Here is a 21,678-nt window from a genome sequence, read left to right as displayed (position 1 = left end):
TCAAACAACAGTCTATAATATTGTTATGAAGGTATTTTTTTTAGATGTGATTAACATTTAAATCAGCAAACTCTGAGTAAAGCAAATTACCCTTCACAGTGTGGGTGGGCCTCATCCAATCAGTTGAAGGCTCTCAGAGACAAGAATGAGGTCCCCCAAAGAGCCAAAGAGAAAGGAATCCTGCCTCCAGACTGCTTTCAGATTTGAGCTGCAACATCAACCCCTTCCAGAATTTCCAGCCTGCCAGTGTTCCCTGTAGATTTTGGACTTATTGGCCTCCACATCTGTGAACCAATTCCTTAAAATCTCTCTCTCTCTCCAGAGAGATGAATAGATAGATAGGTAGATAGACATATATCCTATTGGTTCTGTTTCCCTGGAGAACCCTAATATAGGGTTAGATTCATTAACACCTATTCCCAAGCTCCTTCTCCTTTTCTTTCTTCTGGCTATGGAAGCTGGATGTACTCAATTTACCCACCTCTCCTGCAGTCATAGATGGTTGTATGACATAATTCGAACCAGGGATATGTAGGCAGAGATCTATGGGGAAGACTTCCATCCTTGAAAAAAGGACTAAATTCGTGTCAGTAGAAAGTCTTCCCCCTTCCTACCTGGAACTAGGATTAGTTTCTTTAAAATGCTTGAAATCTATACGCATGAGAACAGATTCAACACTCTAAGGAAAAGCAGACCAAAAAGAGAGGAAAAGCATGGGACCATGATGCATCATTCAGTATCTACTTAGTCAGGGCCGACTCACTTACACATTCTGGAAAATAGACAAACAAAAGCCACTGTGGCCAAGTTTTCTGTCTTCTTTAAACACATTCTTATCTGACACAATAACTTGTAAAATAGTTTTTACAGATCTACTCCAATATTTATAGCATTAAACTGGTAAGTGTTTCCTTAGAGAAAGGTTAGTAGAAAATAATTTTAAAAACTAAAAATATTATGAGCCCAGGTACAATTTATTAAGTACTTAATGATTTCCTTAATTAAAATCTGAGAGAACAATTAATGAGTATCTTTTTTTAAAAGGCCTCATTTACAGCTAGGCTGGAAGAAATCAGTCCTGCCAATCAGTTGATACCCACAAAGCAAGACTAAGAAGTCAGTTTGCCCACAAATAGTTGTAGAACAACATTAATAAATAAGAATATAACCACAATTTCAGGCTAGATATACTCCTCACAAATATACATGTTTTAAATTATTTGCAAAGTTGCACAATCAGAAGCTATTTTCAGTGGATTAGTCAAAATGAAAAAAAAATTTTTTTTTCAGTTAGCATGATATATGAACCTAAAAATAGCATTACAGGCAGGTTTTAATAATATCATGGAGGCTCAGATAGAGGCATTTCAAAATGAACTGGATTGGAAAGACTGAGGCACATTGCACAGGAATTTGAATAAAGCTGTTTTCAGAGTACATTAAGTTAACCTAGTGGCATAAGGGTTTCCAGAATTCCAAGACCTTACTCTAACTGAGAGGCCAGAAGAGATCCTCTATACCCAGCGGTAAAAGGGGACAGTCATTCATACTTTTCAGGGTCCACCTGTCATCTCTTGTCTGTAGTCAGTTCGGCTCTTAGGTAGACACCGACACAGTCAAAATCTCTGTTTCTTCTTTTGTGCTGTGACCCCCTCTTCTACAGCTTTGACCTAGGGGAGGCCAGCCTGCCCACACCATGCCCTCAGGGTATAATGCAGACCCCATCTTGGCTCAACCCTTCTCTATGCCTGGAGAACTGACCTACCTAGTCTTTAAAGTTAAGGTCAACTTCTCCATGAAGCCTTCCTGCCTAGACTTTATAGCCCCCAACGATGCTCCTTTTAAACATTTACAGTGCTTGTCTACGTACAACTCATCGATTCCATGCTCACTTCCACACTATTAACATTCTCATTTCGCTCTTTCATTTCCCACTACACTCTAAACTCTGCATGGGAAGAACAATACGTGGAATCTTATACTTGGTAAGTGCTTCAGACACACTCATTCTGATATGATCTAATATCCTGATATTTCTACTGTATAACTTTACATTTTGTTTAAACTCAAGAAGTAGCTGTATCTTTCTAAAGCTGTTATCTGAAGCACCACCTTTATTTTCATATTCTGTCTACAACTAAGCATACGGCTGGCACTCAACGCAAGCCCGCTTACTGTGATAATTCTAGTAAGTATGGTAATAACCCCATTTACCTGTAGGGATTTTCAGGAGGATTTTATTAACAATGTAAGTCCATGTAAAAGTCACTCCTAGAAATTAATAACTATGAAACACTCACATTAAAAATCTCTGAAAACAGTAAGCATTTCTACAAAGTTTTAGCTCTTTTTGAAAAAATGTATTTCACTATTTCTGAGAAATTACCTCTATGTGTGTGTTTTTCTGAGAAGTAAATGAGAAATCTTCATTCTAACATAAACTAATTATCAGAACAAGAAATATTCTTAAGATAAAATGAGCTCTCAGAATATACCCCAATAATGGAAATTCTAGTGTGATATATACACCCATGTGTACTTCGTTTCTAAATAGTATAGCTAGAAAACAATTTAAATAAAACTGACAGCCTACATTTTTAATCTTGCCCTGAGGTAGAGTAAAATATACTATATTCTGTTTCTATTGAAAATGAAAACTTTAATGTTAGATATTTTTCTTGTAAACATAAATGCTAAGGACTGGAAGAACTCTAATAATTTTGGTCCCTTTAATTTACTCTTCACAGATCTCTTCCAGAAAGATTAAGAGACTCTATCTCTAACAGGTAAGCACATCTAGTGGAGAGAATGCTAAAACTAAAGGCAGCACCTCTCCATTCTGGATCTTTACTGTCTGATCTTTGTAGCCTACCTCTTTTCTTTCCAATTTCCTTATACTGAATATATTTGAACTTGTCAATTCCAATCTGACAACACAGATTTAAAATGAAACGTCATTCTTTGAATCCTCAGGCAGAAGGTGAATGTAACATTTCAAAAAAAAATACAGTCTTCGGAATCAAATAAACCAGAGTTTGAATCTAACTCTGACAGCTCTCTAGCTGTGTGACCTTGGGCAAGTTACTAAACTGCTCTGAGCCTGTTATCCACTTCTAGCATAAGACAAAGGAAATTTCATCTCACTCATTCTCCCTTACAGCCCAGTACAGTGCTTGCTACGTAACTAATGATCAATTGTTTTACAGCTATATATAAATATAAATCAATTTGATGCTTAATTTGATATTATATACCCAGAAAAGTTTAAAAGCTTAGATTGTTTATCATAAACATCATAAAATACTAAACATTTCAGACATTTCCTAGCATATTTATTCATAACGAGATGGAGTAGAAATTAATAAAACCACATCAGGCTTCAGATCAGCATTTGCTTTTTATACTACGATAAGTTCTTGTTTCGGCTTCCATTTTCTCCACAAGCTATATACCTTAATTATTAAAATGATCCAGAGACACATCCAAATTTACTTCAATAGTTAAGTATAGCATTAAGAAACAATCTGATCAAAACAGCTGTATAAAATGATGCCAGCACTACCAACCAATTTTTAAAATAAGAGAAAATCTATTCAATCCAGATCTAGATTAATTTGGTCAAGCCACATTAGTAGTTCTATTCTACAGAAAAAAAAATAACATGGCAAATATGCTAACAAAAAATGTATTCACAATTTTCTAATACTCCAAAATCTGTGACTATAAGTGTATATAAATTGGCCATAAGAATCATGCCACTAATGTCACTCTTGATTCAACTTACCCAGGAATTGTGGAGGATGGCTGTGTTAAACTTCCCATCAACACATGCATATAAACTGAAATTTAAAACTAGGATGGTGAAACAGAAACCAAAAAAGGAATTCATCACTCAAATCCCCAAAAAAATTTTTTTCACATAGTGTTTTCAATCACAAATCTACCTTTGGACAAAGAATAAGATGAAAGCAGGGGCTCTTTAAAAAATAAAAGCACAAATGTTTTACATAAGCAGGAATTGTCAGTATTATTACTTACAGACTTTACACAAAACTGATAACTGCTATAGAGTAACACCTGGAAAGCAATGGAACAGATCTTCCAGTATTTTCAGACACATTTTACAACTGTCTGGCCAAATTTGGTAAAATCAATTACACTCATTATCAACTGTTTCAAGCAATTCTTCAAAATGATGTATTTGACAAAATGGAACTTTGGTCTAATTCAAATGAGATTTAAGTTTTTTAAGCCTTGACTATTTTGAGAGTGTTTGCTAGGTTTCTATTCGCATCTATGAACACTAAACCTACTTCATGTGACACTTTGTTAAAAGTGTCAAAACGGAAATAAGATGTCATATTTTCTCTCTTAATCTAGCAATTCAGTTTTACAAGAAAAGTGTAATGAAGCTTCATAATGTGTCCAGAATATTAGGTCATTGTGGTTGTATTTTGTAAGATAAGGAATCAATCTAAAAATGGACTGAGGTGGAATAAAATCTGATAATACCATCTGAACACTATGAACTCTAGAAAACAAAGAAATATTAGGGAAATAAAGGATAGAAAATTAAAATTTTGTTAAGATTAAGAAAATTAGAAGTTAGGTAGAAAAAAGGACAGAAAAATAAAATTTATTTAAATTATGGACTTACAGAACCTCATCGAAAATGCCTACATTTATAGGGTCTGATTCAAGAATTTTGTTTTATTATAGAACTATCATAATTATATTATAATGATTATGTGTTTCAATTAATACAATGCCATTCATTATATTGCTTAGGTTTCAAAAAATTAATTTATGGTATACTGTTAAATGCTCTTTAAATGAAAAAACAAGTCAATTATAATGGACTTGAAATTATTTTTACAATTGACTGTTAGACAATCCATATGTAGAATTTACTCGACTGAATATATAAATATGGTAATGCATGTGTAACAAATGTGTACACTAGCAAAAGTAATCATCAGTTACACACTTACAACCAATGAAAATAAACATTTACAAACACTACTATAAAATATATTGTCAGAAGAACAAATACTGATTAACAAAGATTATTTGACTGTGGTGGGTCTCTATACAGACTTTCCAAAGTTAGGAGATGTTCTTTCTGTAATTTGACCACAACTTCGTAAATCTTTAAGAATATTTAATTTAAAAAAGGGAAACCAAGACAAGATATAGGTTAAATAAGAGAAATGCAGAATTTTAAACAACCATAAGGTAAACACATGAATCTTAATGTAAGCAGTTATATGGGGATGATGGATTTATATGCTATGTAATTAATCTAAAATTATCCTGCTATAAATCTACTTGTAGCAGAAGCACCTACAGTGCAATTAATTGAGACACAAAACAGAATTATATGTTCATAAATCTGAAACTCCAGTTTGACAAAGGAAGACGTATCCTAAGAGATGTGGAACATTGATCTAAAGCCATTTCAGATAGAAGTGTTATAAAATGATTCTATAAGAATAACCTCCAGGTATAACAAATGATGTCATGTAACTATGCAATAAACTGCTATCTTAAACTTTCAAGGAAAAGAACTTGTTCCACTGCCAAATAATACTATACGATAAAGTTCCATGCCATATGCTTTAATGACCCAAAATTTGTTTTGCAGTCTTATTGCAAAAATCTACACAATGACATAAAATATTGCGTAAAAGATCTGGTAAATCACACAATAAATGGAAGTCCAAATTCATAACTTAACATTTATTATGCTTTATGCTCATTATCCACTTACTGGCCTTTTAGTAATAAAGCACCCCTGTGACTCCCCATTAAATGTCTTCACAAGCTCATACATTAAGAAATGTTTTATATATACAGATATACATTTATACTAAATATGATATAATACACATAATTGGTATGTATATAATCAACATGCAGTCTGATAATACAACAGAGCAATACTCCTGCCTATATAATCTGGGAAAGTTGTTCAAGCTATGTGGGCCTCACTTTTCAAATATTTACAAAGGGCTACAAAGCCATGTATGATACCTGACCCATCATCTCTCACCCCTTTTCCTCTCTGATCTCACATTTTACTACTCTCCCAGCACCTTCTCAACTCTAGTTTCTCTTGCCTTCTGGCTAGTTCTTGACCTGCCAAATACATTTCCCTGGGGACTTGTCCACCTACTGTTTTTGGCTGGAAGGCTTCTCCCTCAGATATCTGCATGGCTCAAATATCATCTCAGTGAGGCCCACCAAACAATCCTATTTAAAACTGCACACCCATCATCCTGCATCCCTTAGCCCCTCCCCTGCTTATTGACTGTCTTTCCCCTCTAGAAAATAAGGCAAGGACTTTTGTCTATTTGTTCTTTCTTTTTGACTGCTCTAACTCCTGCGCCTAGAAAAGTGCCTGGAGTATCAGGTGCTCAGTAAGTATTTGCTGAATAAATGAATGATGAGCGAGACTCAATATACCCAAAATAGAAGTCACTTCTTCTCTGCTCATGCCTCAAATACACCAATCACCGAAAACTACTCTTCTTCCATTACTCCCTATTGCTAGGAATATTATAATACCGTCACCTGAGTCCAAAACCTAGGAGTCACCTTAAACTTTCCCCCATTCCACCCTTACATCTCACCAATCACCTACTTTGGTCAATTCTCTCTCCTCATTACCTCTCAATTCCTTCTCCTCACCTCCACTTCCACTTTGACTCTTTGATCAAGACTCATCTCTCATTTGGTCTGGGGCAACAGCCTCCTAACTGTCTTGTGTCACTATCTCTAGGCACAAGAGATAATCCATCCTTCCATTCATCTAATCCATCCTTCCATGCTCCAGCCACTGAACGGTAATCTGATCATGGTTACCTATGAAGTATTCTTCAAAGCTCCAAATTATGGAACAGATTTTTCACTCTGACTGTTCATTAGAATCACCCAGAAAGATTTTTAACATACTATTCATGGGCTCCATAATAAGTGGATCTAAACCAATTACATCACCCCCACTAATTCTAAGAATCACTGATCTACAAGGTATACTCTAAACCTTTGAGGATGACACACAGGGCCTTTCACAATCAAGATCTACCAACAGCTTTTGAGCCTCATGTCTCCTGCCACCAGATATGCTTGAATCAAACACATTATTTGCTATCATGCTATTCTTCCACCTTTGCCTTCCCATGTATCCCCACTCACCTGGCAATGTCCCTGTGCATTACTTCTAGTTTGGAGGAAGCACTGCATTTTCCTGTTCTCCTTGGGAACTTCTTCCCTTACATTCCTGTGTATCTTATACTTCCCTCCATTATAGCAGTCAGCTATAGCAGTGGACAAGGAAATATCTGAGAATAACTGGCTGAAATCAAAGTTATTCATTTAAGTTTTTAAGTAAGTTTTGGTTTCTGTACTCAATGAAATGGATCACTGATACCTTTTTTCCTTTTGAGCTCCAATTCAAAAAGTCATTGTTAAAGCAAACAAGTCAATGAAAACATTCCACCTATACTTTAAGAGCTCTATTACTATATAGTTATTCAAATGTAATAAATAAAACCATCAGTAACACCTTAAGCCTTTCATGAATAAACAATGTATTTTTTTCTAAATATGTTTTAAAATCAATCTTGTATTTTTCTAAAACAAAAAAGTAATATATATGAACCATGAAAATCAGACCATGAGGAAACATACAATTGTGAGTGATGGCTTTATATTCATTGTCTTTAAATCCAGTGACTAACTCTCTGGAACAGACGAGTAATAGACATAGAAAGAAATGCAGAAGTGCTGATTCCTTTCCTATAATTTTTCCCAAAAGGAAAATATAACATTTATGGAATAGTTAAGAATGGCTTGGATATTTGAAAACAAAATTAATAAAAAATAATTTATACAAAGGTCTAAACCCTAGAGCCACATTAGAATCACCTGGGAAGTTTTTAACACTACCCATGCTACAGGCCTCACCTGTAAAAGACTCTGATATAATGAGTCAGGGATGGGTTCCATCACCAGAATTTTTTCAAAGTCCCCCAGGGGACTCCATTGCGCAGTCAGGGCAGAGAACCACTGAATCAGCACCCTCCCTACTACAGCAAAGCCCAGCTTTCAGAAGACAGTTGCAATAAACGCTTTCCAGTCAACATTATTTCTTTCCCATGAGAGGAAAAAAAGAATATGAACATTGTAAATTGGAAAATATTAATAATAGTTAACAGTTATATAGGAATTAGTACATATCAAGCATTATTCTAAGGGCTTCTAATACATTGACCTTTTTATTCCTCTCAATGGCTCTGTAAAGTTGGCACTATTTTATGCCATTCTGCTTCTGCAAAAATAGCTAACAGTTATAGAATGCTTAACACTGCCGGGTATTATTCTGAGTGCTGCTATATACATTAACTCATTTAATCTTCACAACAGTGTTGTGAGGTAAGTACTGTTGTTATATCCATTCGACAGATAAGGAAACTAAGGCACTGAGAAGTTAAGTAACTTGACTAAGGCCATTCAGCTAGTGAATGGCAGAGCTGGGATTTGAAGCCAGGTAGTATAGTGTCAGACTTAATTAAAAAACAAAATCCTGGTGTTCTGTGCTATATAACAGGCACAAAATATATTAATATGCCATAAAATTACTAAACACGTCTTTGGTTTTCTCCTCTTCAGGAGACAGTAATACAAATGAGAGGAAGATGCTCACTTAAGAAAATTAAAATAAGAATCATTTGATCCTAGTTCCAAGACAGGTACCAATGTTGGACCCAACTGGAGCTTTCATGACTTAGAAGGAAAAAGATTGAGAAGGATGACAGAGATGGGAAACCCAACTCTGTATCAGATGTGAAAGCAGAGATTGGTTAGAAGCCTGAGTTCTCCTCCCTGGGGGCTCCATGAGGAAAAGGAAGGTCTGTGTGTCCACTGCTTATAGAACGTGCTCAATAAATGTTTTTGAGCAAATGAAATCAACTGGCTTTTAAGATGTGAGATGACTGAATTCTAAAGCAGAATACTTAAATTTATTTTCACCCTATATTTTTTTTCACATTTTAAGATACTCATCATGAATATTAAATAATCTTATTTCATTTAAAATTTATTTTTGTATAATAGGCTATTAGATTAAAACATTGTTTCATCATTAAAATGATGATCTTTAAATATGTTAATCTGTGCATGCAAAAATTTACATTAAAATTAAATTATATAGTAAATTTAATAAATATATAATTATTTATATAACTGACAGAAGTATAATTATTAAATTTATGAAAAAAGACACTTCTAGGGCTTCGCTGGTGGCACAGTGGTTGAGAGTCCACCTACCGATGCAGGGGACACGGGCTCGTGCCCCGGTCCGGGAAGATCCCACATGCCGCGGAGCGGCTGGGCCCGTGAGCCATGGCCGCTGAGCCTGCACGTCCGGAGCCTGTGCTCCGCAACGGGAGAGGCCACAACAGTGAGAGGCCCGTGTACTGCAAAAAAAAGACACTTCTAATAATTAGCTCAAAAGCTAGGTAACCACACTGATAACTCAAGGCCGAGTTATTAGGAATTCTCTTGGGCCTGACTCACGGCTCCTCAGGTGGGGTCACCATCTGGTCCATGATCTTGCTGAGGAAAGCACAACCACAGATCTTCCCTTAATCAAGGACACAATGGCTACACTCTGGGTTTTCACCAGAGAATATGCATAATTCAAATTTCCTGTTGGCCAACCTAATATAAAACATTTGCCCGAGAAGTAATACCCATAGACGGCTCTCTGAAAAGTATTCTGAATTTTAAAATACAGTCACGGAAGTTATCCAACAATGGTGTACCTGACCATAATTGCATTGTCTCTAAGTAGAATTCCTCCTGAAGAACTGCCCTTGTGCATTACAGTCTTGGTTTATATTGAGGGAATTTATTAGAAACAGCCAAGCAAATCATACTATTCTACTTATCAAAGAAGTGGTGCTGAGTATGTGATCCCTCAGAACCCCTGTCTGCTCCATGGGGAAGATTTCTCCCAGGTCTTAGTATCAAGTCAAGCTAGGGTTCTCTTTAATGCCAGGAAAAAAGGAACTCAACATGTATTTTTCCTTTTTTTTTTCTTATTTTTCTATATATGTCTTCCTTTTTCCCTTATTTCTTCACATTTTAATTTTATTTTATTGTATGTTACTTTTATTAATCTGTATATTTCTTTAAACCATCTACTCTATAAATAAATACGCTCTACAATAAAAATGAATGAAACAGAAAGGGATAATGAAGAGTTCAACTACCACTGACTGTGAAGAATGAGGGATACAGCTTTCAAAATTATAAATGGTGAGTGAAGATTTTAAAATCTCAGAATATTAAGAAATCCATTTCATTCATTAGTTCCCAAAACAATGCCGGTTGAATTTTTTAAATAAATATATTATTTTCATTCAGTTAATTTAGAAACTTGTAACATGCTTTTTATACTATAAATGTCCAACGCCTTTGCAAGACAGGCTAACATTAAACGTATGTCATGACTCAAACTGATTTATTTGTGGTCAAGCCTTAACGAGAGTATTGTTTAACAGGACAGTAAATGAAAAGAGCATGAGAATTCTGAGGAACTGCAGCCCCTCAATTTTTCAGTTTACATGTTTTCCTATTGCTCAATAATATCAAATAATGACTCATATGATTCAAGACACTGATTTTATTTAAATGAACTTTATGTTTAGCTTAAACACCTTATTAAAAGTTACTTTTAATATATTTTGTGCAAAAGAAGTAACATGCTATAGTCAAAGTAAAATGCAGTATAGTTATATGATAGATTACATTTTTTTGTATGTTGAGCACTAATTCATTAATTCACTAGCTGGAAAAGAGATTGAAATGAATGTTTCTCACGTAGCTTTTTGGAAACCAAGACAAAGGAAGTAGAAGTAGAAAACTGACTAGAAATTTTTTCAGGAAATTAGAATACTTTTGATCAATTAAGGAGGAAGAGTATTCAAAGTTTTTAACTAATATGAGTGTTTATGTTATCATGGAACTCATTTCAAATTGCGTGGAAGCATCTTCCAAACTTTGCATTTTTCACAACTGTTGGAAAACACACATTGTCAGAATTCAGATGGTAAGGCATTAGTTAACAATGAAAACAGACTAGCTAAGACTACAAAACATGGAGAAACTGTACCAAGTTTGTCCTTCAACTCACAATGCAATTTTATTTTGTACAATGAAGGAAGCAGTGTGGCAGAAAAGAGATTTCATAAAATCAATGCGGGATGATTTCATCTGACAAGTGGAATGGGGGTGGGAAGAGTAGGTGTGAGAAGCTCACTACTTTTAGTTAAGTTAAAAACTAAATATGACTGAATTAGAACCAAGAAAAGACTGAATTTTTGAAGGACTGAATTTTAGGTAAAAATCCCAGACTTATACTTCTTTCATAGATATTAATATACTTTAGCGGCATAAACCATGTTCATGATACAGTAAAATTAGCATTACAGAAAAGGGAAGCTCATAAGTAACAGAAAGAAGCTAAGAAGGATGTGTGACAGCCCTATAAGAATGGGACAGATATTTTAACCTTAATGGTTATGTTACCAAGAATTTATATGTAGTTACATTTTTTATGGTATAGTTCTCTGGTATTACAAGCCCTGGGAAACACTTCCAGAATATATCCTTTGGTGAAATAATGGAATTTTCTAGGGTGTTTACAGCCTTCAGGGGGCCAAGATTAGACATAAGACATTCTGGTGTGAAATTAACTCTTTAAGAAATCTATTAAAAATCGGTTTAGTCATAAGAAATGATTTTTTAAGCCACAGGGAAGTATTTCCATCAACATGGAACTCTGTTTGCTTTGGAACAACATTTAATTAGACAAAATAAAGATACGTATTTTTTGGCTCCATTTAACTGCTAACATTAAAAAGATAAATACACACTATTCTGAAAATGACTCTTAGATGGATGAAATGCAAAACTCCCTCACAGGGAGAAGAAGAATCATTGAAATTATTTTAATGCTTTAATGTAAGTGATCTCATTAAAACAAAAACCAAAGAAAAGGAACTTCCCATTCTGCTAAGACACAGAATGAAAATGAATTGTACAAATAATTTTTCAACAGTGAGAACTTTCTACTCCTCACTAGTCTAGTAATTTACTAAAAAATACCTATAACAAAGAAAGTGTAACTGTATTATACGATTTACAACTCTAAACAGCCAAGTTTGAAAAACTTAATTCTCTGTAAACTATTTAAAATACACATCTCATTCTCACTAGAAAATTACTTCATTTCCTAGAGAATCTTTTAATGACATTTGCAACGTGTGGATTATCTGACTCGAAGTATCAACACTCTTATGCCTACCTGGTCCAGGCAGTTAAACTAAACGTGCAAGAAGAGGCTGGTGCACAACAATAGGTCATGAAGGGACTCAAGACTGCCTGCCTCTGCTAATGGCATCAAAAAACAAAATCAAGAAAACCTTAAAACACCCCACATGCCAAACGACATTTAAGAGCCATATGCAGCCTCCCAAGCTGCCAGATTGTAGCTCAGATAACTAGAAAAGCAGTAGCCAAGATAGAGCTCAACCAAAAATGTGAACTTGGCCAACAGCAGGTGCCAATAAATTCTAACACTCACAGAGTGTAAAGCATAGAATAATTTTTCGTGATCATGCTTCAGTTAGTTCTCTATACTTATACAATTAAGATATAAATGAGTATAACAGCAACCCACGAAGTCTGATGATTATGAACATCTGCCATATGTCCTTGAAAAGTAGATGTTTCTACCTCTAGGTAGGGAAGGAAGGATCTCAATTCTGACTCTCCAATGGTCTCAGGTACAGAGAGAACCAGTCTGTCTGAGACCCATCAGCAACCAAAGCCCTCTTTATTCAGAAGAAGTCAAGCCACTCCTGGGCCCTATGTGTCATGTCTTGGAATATCAAGGTTGGCCTGTCATGAGCATTTAATTTACTGAGAACGTGATGAGAAACAATGCATATCAAAATGCATTTGCAATGTATTTTATTGCTCGTTAATGACAGAAGAAAGGAAAAGTAGGTAGAGATGACAGAGGAACAAACAGAGCAAGGGGCCAACAAGCAAGACATATTTTCCCAGACCACCAGGACCTTATCGTGAGGAAGAACCGAAGCTATTAATATATATCACTTCCTGAAACATCTGGGAAACATCAGGAGGGGTTTCCAGCTGCCTTGAGAGACAAGTTCCAGGGTGGTCTTGTGAATTGACTGCAGAACGAGATACTACTGACTTCCTTTCCTACCAAAAATTCCAATGAAATTCAGAAAAGGAGGCTAATCTAGAAATTCGTACAGTAATTTTTTTTAATGTAGATAGAGTCTGATCTGTTTGAGATTCCTTCAATACATATATTAAATAATCACTTGTTAAATAATGTTTTCCACAGCCTCAAGATCAGTTATTTAATATGATACTCAAAGACTGAAGCAAATATTTGTAGTGCATGTCTGAAAGTCATCCATGCTTTATGTTTTACCAATATTGGATTCCTCATAGTTCTAAAATACTGAAACATACTCATTTCTTGTTCTTTGCCAAAAAAACCTTACACTTGTATTCTTCATTGGAAAAAATTTTATTTCATCTGACTTTTTGATGTAGATGAATCACTCGTTAATAATAATTAGTAAATGAATAAAATTGATGAAACCATATTATATGTAATATCATACATGATCTATTCAGTATTACGACAATAGCTAACACCTATTGACAATTTACTACGTGCCAGATACTATGTAGAACTTTACAAGGATCATTTCACTGTTTCACTTAATCTTCTACAAAATCTATGAGGCAGACACCATTACAATCTCTGCTTTCAATTGAATTAAACAGGGCTCAGAGAAGTAATTTTAAAAAGACAATGAAACTAATGAGTGGTAGACTGGTGACTCAAACCCAAATTCAGTTTATACCTCTCTCTATCTCTCTCTGTTCCTCTATCTCTCTGTCTCTCTCTCTCTCTCTCCCTCCTTCCCTCTCCTCCCTCTTGCCAATATTATGCTTAATTGTATATATACACAGAGAAAGCAGACTTTAATTCAGCAGTAAAGAATACTAGAAGATTCCTAGATTTTCAAATAATGTAATTCATAGACAAGAATAGCTACACGCTATACAATAATTGTAATATTTTTGTCCAATTCTTTTCCTACAAGACCTGCAAGCCTGTTTATCATTTTTAAAAGATAACATTCCATCATGATGCTTCATTTATTCAAACTCAAAAATTGTGAACATGTTTCTGTAACAGCGCTGTTAACTCTGCAAGAACTTTTATTAGGAGGAAAAGTCAAACAAAATCCTAAAAGCTATGGAGTTTAGCAAAGAAAATTCAAAATTTTAAGAAAATTCTGTTGTAGATGGTTCTTATAAAAGAAATATGGAAACAAAATTACTGATGGGTTTCATAGTTTATTCTATGACCAGATGTGAAATTTCACCTTTATGTGAATGCCAACCCAGAGTGTAATAGATTAATTTTTCCATATAATGTGAACAGTAGCATAGTTGGACATTTCAAGTAACCTAAAACCCGACCTGGAAAGCCCGAGTTTGGCTGTGCCCCAATCTACCTACTCAGTGTCCAAGAAATGTAAAACACACCCTAATGTTAAAATGCTTAGATATAATTTAATTGTATACTTATCCTTACTAAATTTATTAACAGATAATATTTAATATATTCCTTGGTAAAGAAATTTTCCATTATTCCTTTAAATAAGACTCAGGGTCAGGGTTAGGGTTAGGGTGAGGGTTAGGATTAAATCAATGCCACCTCTAAAATAAATGTTGTTTAAATAGCTCCTTTAAAGATTGAAATCTCAAAATAAAGTCAATTCTATGTAATTGCTTAGCAAAATATAAAGTCAACATTCTGAAACAGTATCCCTTTAGAAGATAACATTTTCTAATGCTAGGAAAAAATGTAGAAATTATTTTTTTCATACAGATTCTGAAGTTAGTGATGGGCAATTGTCAGTCTAAAATTCAAATGTATTGACAAAAGTTAATGTAAACATGGTGATCATAAAGTTATATCCTACAAGACTTGGAGTTCCCTTTGTCTCTTCTTTCACGTCAATTAATGAAAAGATCTAAGATTCCACTTATTCTAACAGAGAGGGTGCAGATCTACTATTAACTCCCCTTTAACCAGAACAAATGCCTATATTATAAATAAAATATTAAATCAATTCTTGAGCATGTAGGTCACCTCAGCATATTTTACTGTCTTGGATCAGGAATGGGCAGGCTGCTATGTGAGGACTGTACCTTCACAGCAGAATCAATGAAAACTTGAATGGAGGGACATAAAAGGTTTGTTAAAACTTTCTATGTGATGTTAAGGCAATAAAGCATCAGATAAAATAATTTTCCATCATTATTTAAAATATGATTTTTTTACTCATCCATACAGAGACAATGTCTGAAAAATAATATTTTCATGTAAGCAAATATCAACTGACTGTTTTCCATATGAAGTATTTTTTTGCCTTCCAATTAGTTTTATATTAAATGGAAAGACAAATCTTTTTCATTGAGTTTATTAAATTACCTATTTTTAAACTATAATGTGCTTATCTACATTTTTATTATAAAGGTATACGTAAGTTGGTTTTATAAAAGAAAATAAGTTTCTATCAATAAAAGGAAGAAGGTATGTAATAATTTTAAATTTGCATAGCACATATGCCAAGTAACTAGTTACTATTAATACTTACTTTCTGTAATAAATATAAGAAATACTTCCCCATAGTGTAAATATTATGATGCATAAAAAAGAAAGCTAAATTAAGGAAAGTGGGATTACATTTCTAAAAGAAAAATGAATGGGACTGTGTAATCTTGAGGTATAATGACTTCACAGGGAACAAGTTTTCATAAAATGTTTCTTCGATACTGAGAAAGCATTTAACTCCAACCACTTGAAAACCAAACTGTAGTGAAAACTGCAATACGTTATTTAAGTGTTAAGTAACTTTTACTAAGATTAACTTTCAGGAAAACTGTTTTAAACGCAATGCTTTTCATTTCAAAACCAATTTGTGAAGGGAAAAAACCTCAGATTATTTCATAAAACGAATTACTACAATAAAACAACAGTTCATAACAGATTATTTAAATAATGGGTGCAGTTGAGAAACTGGAATGAGGGCAGACACAAAACAAAATTTTAGAGAACCAGTCATAACATTAAGCAGTTACTTAACATCGTCAGAACTTCTGTTTTTCCACATAATCATGCCTTTTAAAGTTTTGTGAATAAGTCTATTATAAGTGATACAACATTATGAGTTAATTTTTCCTATGCTTTAAAAATGTATGTTAAATTTCCACATAAGAATCTTCCAAGAAACTACAGAGTTTAACTATTTGAAAACAAAGAGATGCGATTATATACCTAACCAAAATAACAACAAAGGACGAAATGCGAAAAGCTACAGCCCAAGAGAACAGAATTAATCCTCTTGTTAGAGACAGGAAACGGATACGCATGTATATAAACACCAATAAAGCAAATAAAGCGAAAGTAGCATCTTCCAGAGATGTAACTATAAACATAAGCTGCTGCTTAAAGTTACGGGTCACGCTAATAAGAAAGCCTTGGACAGGCCTCAGCTCTGATAAGAAAGGCATCTCCCACAATCGCCCTTGTGTCCATCACTGGCTGTTGCTATCATTTTCAAGCAAAGACAAAGATACAGAGAGAATAAATAGAATTAGACTGTAAATTGTCACCCACCTGTAATATGAGAACATTTTCATCACAGCTCAAGTCTTACCTCATAAGACCAGACGCACTGAGTCCCACCAAAACGTCGAACACATCTTCCTACTTCCACGTCCTCGTGAGTCGTGTACATTTCTCTGAGGCATTCACCAATATGTGGCACCATCCTCCTGAGAACCTCGCGACTGAAGATCATTCCAGGTCCTCCCATGCAGAAGTTCTCCCCAGGCTCCAGCCCCAGCTTTCCAAGTTCTTCAATATTCCCCAGGCCAGTCTGGCCCAGGTAGAGGGGCTTGCTGCTATTCAGTGATCTAAGAAACTCTTCCAACTTATCACCTACAAAGAGAAAGGCAACAATCACTCCTTTTCCTAATTTCATAATCATTTATAACACACCAAGCAAGGGAAAGAACTTCCAGTATTGTGCATAAACTCCCCACAAGTCTTATACAATTGAAAAGAAGAAAAACCTCTTTGAATATTCCATTATTTTAAAAATACTAATTTTTAAATTATAATAAAATTTTCATCACGTATACCTATCTATCCACCTATAAGATATTGCATTCACCAGGAATGCCCTCTTTTTTAAATGTTTGTATCAAATTACCCAATTCATTATTTTCATATCTAATTATCAATATTTCCTCTGCCAACCATCTCTAAGGATTTCACTCCTCTCAACCCAAACCCAAGAAATCTCTAGTTATTAACTCTACACTCCGTTCTTGTTAAATTATAATAAAATTTAATCAATCTTCTAGTCAATGAAAAACCTTAAGTCTGATGACAGTCATCAGATTTTTTTTTTTTGCGGTATGTGGGCCTCTCACTGTTGTGGCCTCTCCCTTTGTGGAGCACAGGCTCTGGACGCGCAGGCTCAACAGCCATGGCTCACGGGCCCAGCCGCTCCACAGCATGTGGGATCTTCCTGGACCGGGGCACGAACCCGTGTCCCCTGAATCGGCAGGCGGACTCTCAACCACTGCGCCACCAGGGAAGCCCATCAGATTTTTTTTAAAGGTGAAATAATGACAAGGAGAATAAAGACAGGTTTCTTAGCATGTATGAAGTAGTGATAAAATTCTCAGAAATAAAATATTAATATTCAGCCCTGATTGGCAGACCACTGATACACTGATAATTGATTTAGTTTAGTGTTTTGTCCGTAACTAAACTCAAGTCATATACAACCCAAAAGGTGTGTATATACACATATGTATGTGTGTGTATATACATACATACATAGAGAGAGAGAGAGAGAATATCAAACTTGCCATGAAATATAACACTTCGGAACTTTGGAAAGTACCCTTTTAGGAAAAAATTAACACTTGTTAAAATTTATATAATTGGGTTTATAGTTTGTAAGTTCATCAGAAAAAACAATTTTAAAATAAAGTTCTGTAGCTAAAACAGTTCCAAAGCATTTCGTACTCTACCAAGTAATATACTGGAATAAGTAGTCACCTTCTTTACATTCCCAGTCAGCATTTCTACTATCAGTTTTGATGAGCACAGCAACTGCAGTCGTTATCTTGATGCTACGCCATGCCCCTTGGATTTAGTGAGTTTCAGCTGACTATTATTGGGTTCTTAATACAAAATGCCTTTAATTCTTAATAGAAATGGAAAGAATATGGCATTTCAATGTTCTGAAGGACAATCTTTCAAAGCACTAAAAGATATGACAGAAGTGGATGCTGTTAATGCATTTTGGAAATTGTCTGCAAAGTGTGGCAAACTTCTGCCAGGAAACCTTTGTGATTTTAAAGACACACAGAAGACATGGGGACTATAAGATAGTGGATCTATCAATTATAGATATCTACATAACTTATACCTACCTATAAGATACTGCAATCACCAGGAATGCAATCTTTTTTAAATGTTTGTATCAACTTATCCAATTCATTATTTTCATATCTAATTATCAGTACCTTCTCTGCCAACCATCTCTAAGGATTTCACTCCTCTCAGCCCAAACCCAAGAAATCTCTAGTTATTAACTCTATACACGCAGTCCTTACCAAAATGTGACAGGTTTTTTGGGGGGGGGGTCTTATTTATTTGTTTGTTTTTCCTTGAGTATGTAAAAGATACTACCTGAATCAGGAGAAAGCAATGAGGCTACAATTAGAGTGGTGTAAACTAAGTAAGGGCTGCCCCCCTTTGACCAAGAAGCTAGGAAATGTGGAAAGAAACAGAGGGAGGGGCTTCCATGGTGGCTCAGTGGTTAGGAATCCGCCAGCCAATGCAGGAGACACGGGTTCGAGTCCCCCGTCCTGGAGGATCCCACACGCGGTGGAGCAACTAGGCCCCTGCGCCACAGCTGCTGAGCCGGAGTGCTACAACTACTGAAACCCACGTGCCTAGAGCCCGGGCTCCGCAACAAGAGAAGCCACCGCAATGAGAAGCCTGCGCTCGCAATGAAGAGTAGCCCCCGCTCGCCGCAACTAGATAAAGCCCGCACAGCAAAGAAGACCCAAGGCCGCCAAAAAACACACGCACACACCAACACACACAGAGGGAGCCCTCCTTCAATACAATCTAGCTACTTCCCTTGTGTTCCTCTCCGCAAAGAGCAAGACTGTAAAGATTTCCTCCCGCTCTAAAGAACATTCCTCTGCTCAGTTTAGCAATCTCTGGCCAGAGCCACTCACACGCAGGGTGAAGGACCGCGCCTCTTTTAAAACGGACAAAGTTTTCTCGTGCTGGGGCTGCGCGTGGTTTTGGGAAGGACTTCCCAGCCCCTGCTTAACGCCGCAACCACCAAGATGGACTGGAAAGTATCCAGCCTAGTGTGTGCTAGTACAGCTTGGAGCTCCTAGGGTCTGGATAATTCGCAGGCGCTGTCCCCTTTTCCCCCACCACCAATTCCAGTCAATACAGCCATCCCCCTCAGGGTTTTACTGAGTTGTTGCCGGGGGCGTAAGGAACTGCTTGAGGCTGCACTGCGGTGGCTGGAAGGAGCTGTGCGCGGGAGCGGCTGGGATGCTCAAGGACCCCCACTGAGCGGCGGGTGGTGCAGAAGGAAAGGAAACGCACAGAGAAGGGTGTGGGACAGCGAAGATGATTCCTCAATCTCACCAGTTCCAAAACTAAGCTTGATCCAGTAAAAACAAAAGGATAGGGGGATAATCAAGATCACCGATCTCCAAACTGGCTCCCGCCTGCATCCTCCACCCTCCCTTTCTCCACCGAGGACACGCCCCTCTGGACCGATTAGGGAAACTACCACCACCTGGGGCTTTCAGAGCAGTGTAAAGTGCGAACAGCCTAAGGCTTAACCCCGAGGTCCCTTTCCTCGCCTTCCTACACGGCAAAGAGTAGTAGCAAGAGATGGGCGGAAACCAGAGCAGCAAGAGTGAGGAAGGCGAAAAAAGCTGGGCAGGTGTGAGGAGGGTCCAGACCGCAGGAGAGGAGGAGGAGCGGACTAAGAATGGTGGGCGGAGGCGAGCGGGGGTGGGGGGCGACCGGCTCGGGGCGGCAGGAGCCCGGAGCACGTGCTGGCAGAAAAGCAGAGAGGGGCTGGCCAGGGATAGGGGCTGGCTTTCCTGGCAGAGAAAGGAGGCGGGGAGACGGGACAGCAGGGGCTGGGAGGTCACCTTTAATGTAGACATCGTCGTCGGCGCGCATGAACCACTCATACTTGTCCAGGTAGTGGTCGTGCATGTACTTGATCATCATGAAGGACTTTTTCTGGGGAGGATAGGAGTCGTCCACCCCAGGCAGCGCGATGACAGGCAGGGGTGGCGGGGGGTGGCCAAGCCCAGCGTTGGGGGGCTGCTGGCTGGAAAAGAACTCCACACGGCCGGGGATAAAGCGCGCCCAGGTCCGTTGCACTGCCAGCGCGCGGCTGCCCAGGTACTTCTGCGCGGTCATCACCCCCACGTACAAGAAATCCCGGGGTCGGGAGCTCTGGGCGGCGGCGCCCCCGTCTCCGCTGCCGTTGTGGCTACTCCCCGGCCGACCGCCTCTCCGCTTCCCAGCCGCGCCTCTATCCTCCTCCTCAGGTTCCCCTTCGGCCACAGGGGCTCCGGGGAGCCCCGTCGCGCCTTCGGGCTCGCGTCCTCGCCGCTGCTGCTGCAGTGGATGTGGCTGCTGCCAGGGGCTGCTGCGAAAACTGGTTACCCCCGGCGCTGCTTCAGGCAGCTGCGGCCCCTGGAGCTCCTGGCGCGCTGGGGGCGGCGACTGCTCCGGCCACTGCCGGGCATAAGGCTGAGGGAGCGGCTGCTGCGCGCCGGCGCCAGCGGCCGAGCGGCCGTAGTAGGAACAGAGGCTGGAACCGCGTCTCTTCCTCTCGCTCAGCTCGGCCACTCTGGGGGCAATGAGCCAGGACGCGGCAGTGAAGCCCAGCACCAGCCCCAATGCCACGCTCATCCACGGGCGGCGGGAGCGCACGGCCATCGCGGCTGCCCCGGGCGCTGACGCTGGCTGAGCGGCTGCGGCGCTGCGCAAGGGTCTGCCGCTTCACACCCGCCCCTCCTACGCCTCAACGCCCCCAGCCCCGGCCGCCGCCCGCAGCCCAGGCTCTGACGCCGCCTCCGGGTCTGAGCGCTCCGGACGCCTAGCCGGCGGCGCGTTGCAGCTGCTGGCCGAGCTCCCCGCTCCGAGCGAGGGTCGGGAGTGAAACTTCTCCCGGCGGTGGCGGCGGCGGCAGCGAGAGGAGCTGCAGGAGGAGGAGGTGGAGCGGCGGCGGCAAGGCGTCCGCTCCTAGGCTGCCACCCTGTCACTTGCGCGCCTGGTCCCTCCCTCCTCCCTCCTTCCCGAGCCCCCGCCCTCGCTCCCCCCGCCGCCGAGCTCCGGACTGGCCCGGAGGAGGAGCCACGAGCACCACCGCTGCCAGCCGGGGGAAGCGCGGGCCGCGATATTTCCCG

The 21,678-nt window shown here is 38.4% G+C and overlaps 1 protein-coding gene across 1 annotated transcript in view; it reads right to left on the bottom strand.

The window, feature by feature from the left end:
- CHSY3 (chondroitin sulfate synthase 3) overlaps positions 1–21,208 on the bottom strand; it is a gene marked incomplete at its 5' end in the record, with an annotated part of 275,655 nt that extends 254,447 nt beyond the window's left edge. The window contains 2 exons of the mRNA XM_082651047.1: positions 16,851–17,134; positions 20,407–21,208. Coding sequence (XP_082507173.1) covers positions 16,851–17,134; positions 20,407–21,208 — 1,086 coding nt within the window. The remainder of the gene's footprint in view (positions 1–16,850; positions 17,135–20,406) is intronic.
- Between the last annotated feature and the right edge of the window lie 470 nt (positions 21,209–21,678).

The sequence above is a fragment of the Grampus griseus genome (assembly GCF_964374135.1).
Source record: "Grampus griseus genome assembly, chromosome: 3".
In the NCBI taxonomy this organism is placed as follows: Eukaryota; Metazoa; Chordata; class Mammalia; order Artiodactyla; family Delphinidae; genus Grampus; species Grampus griseus.
This window is presented reverse-complemented; position numbering and strand designations above follow the sequence as displayed.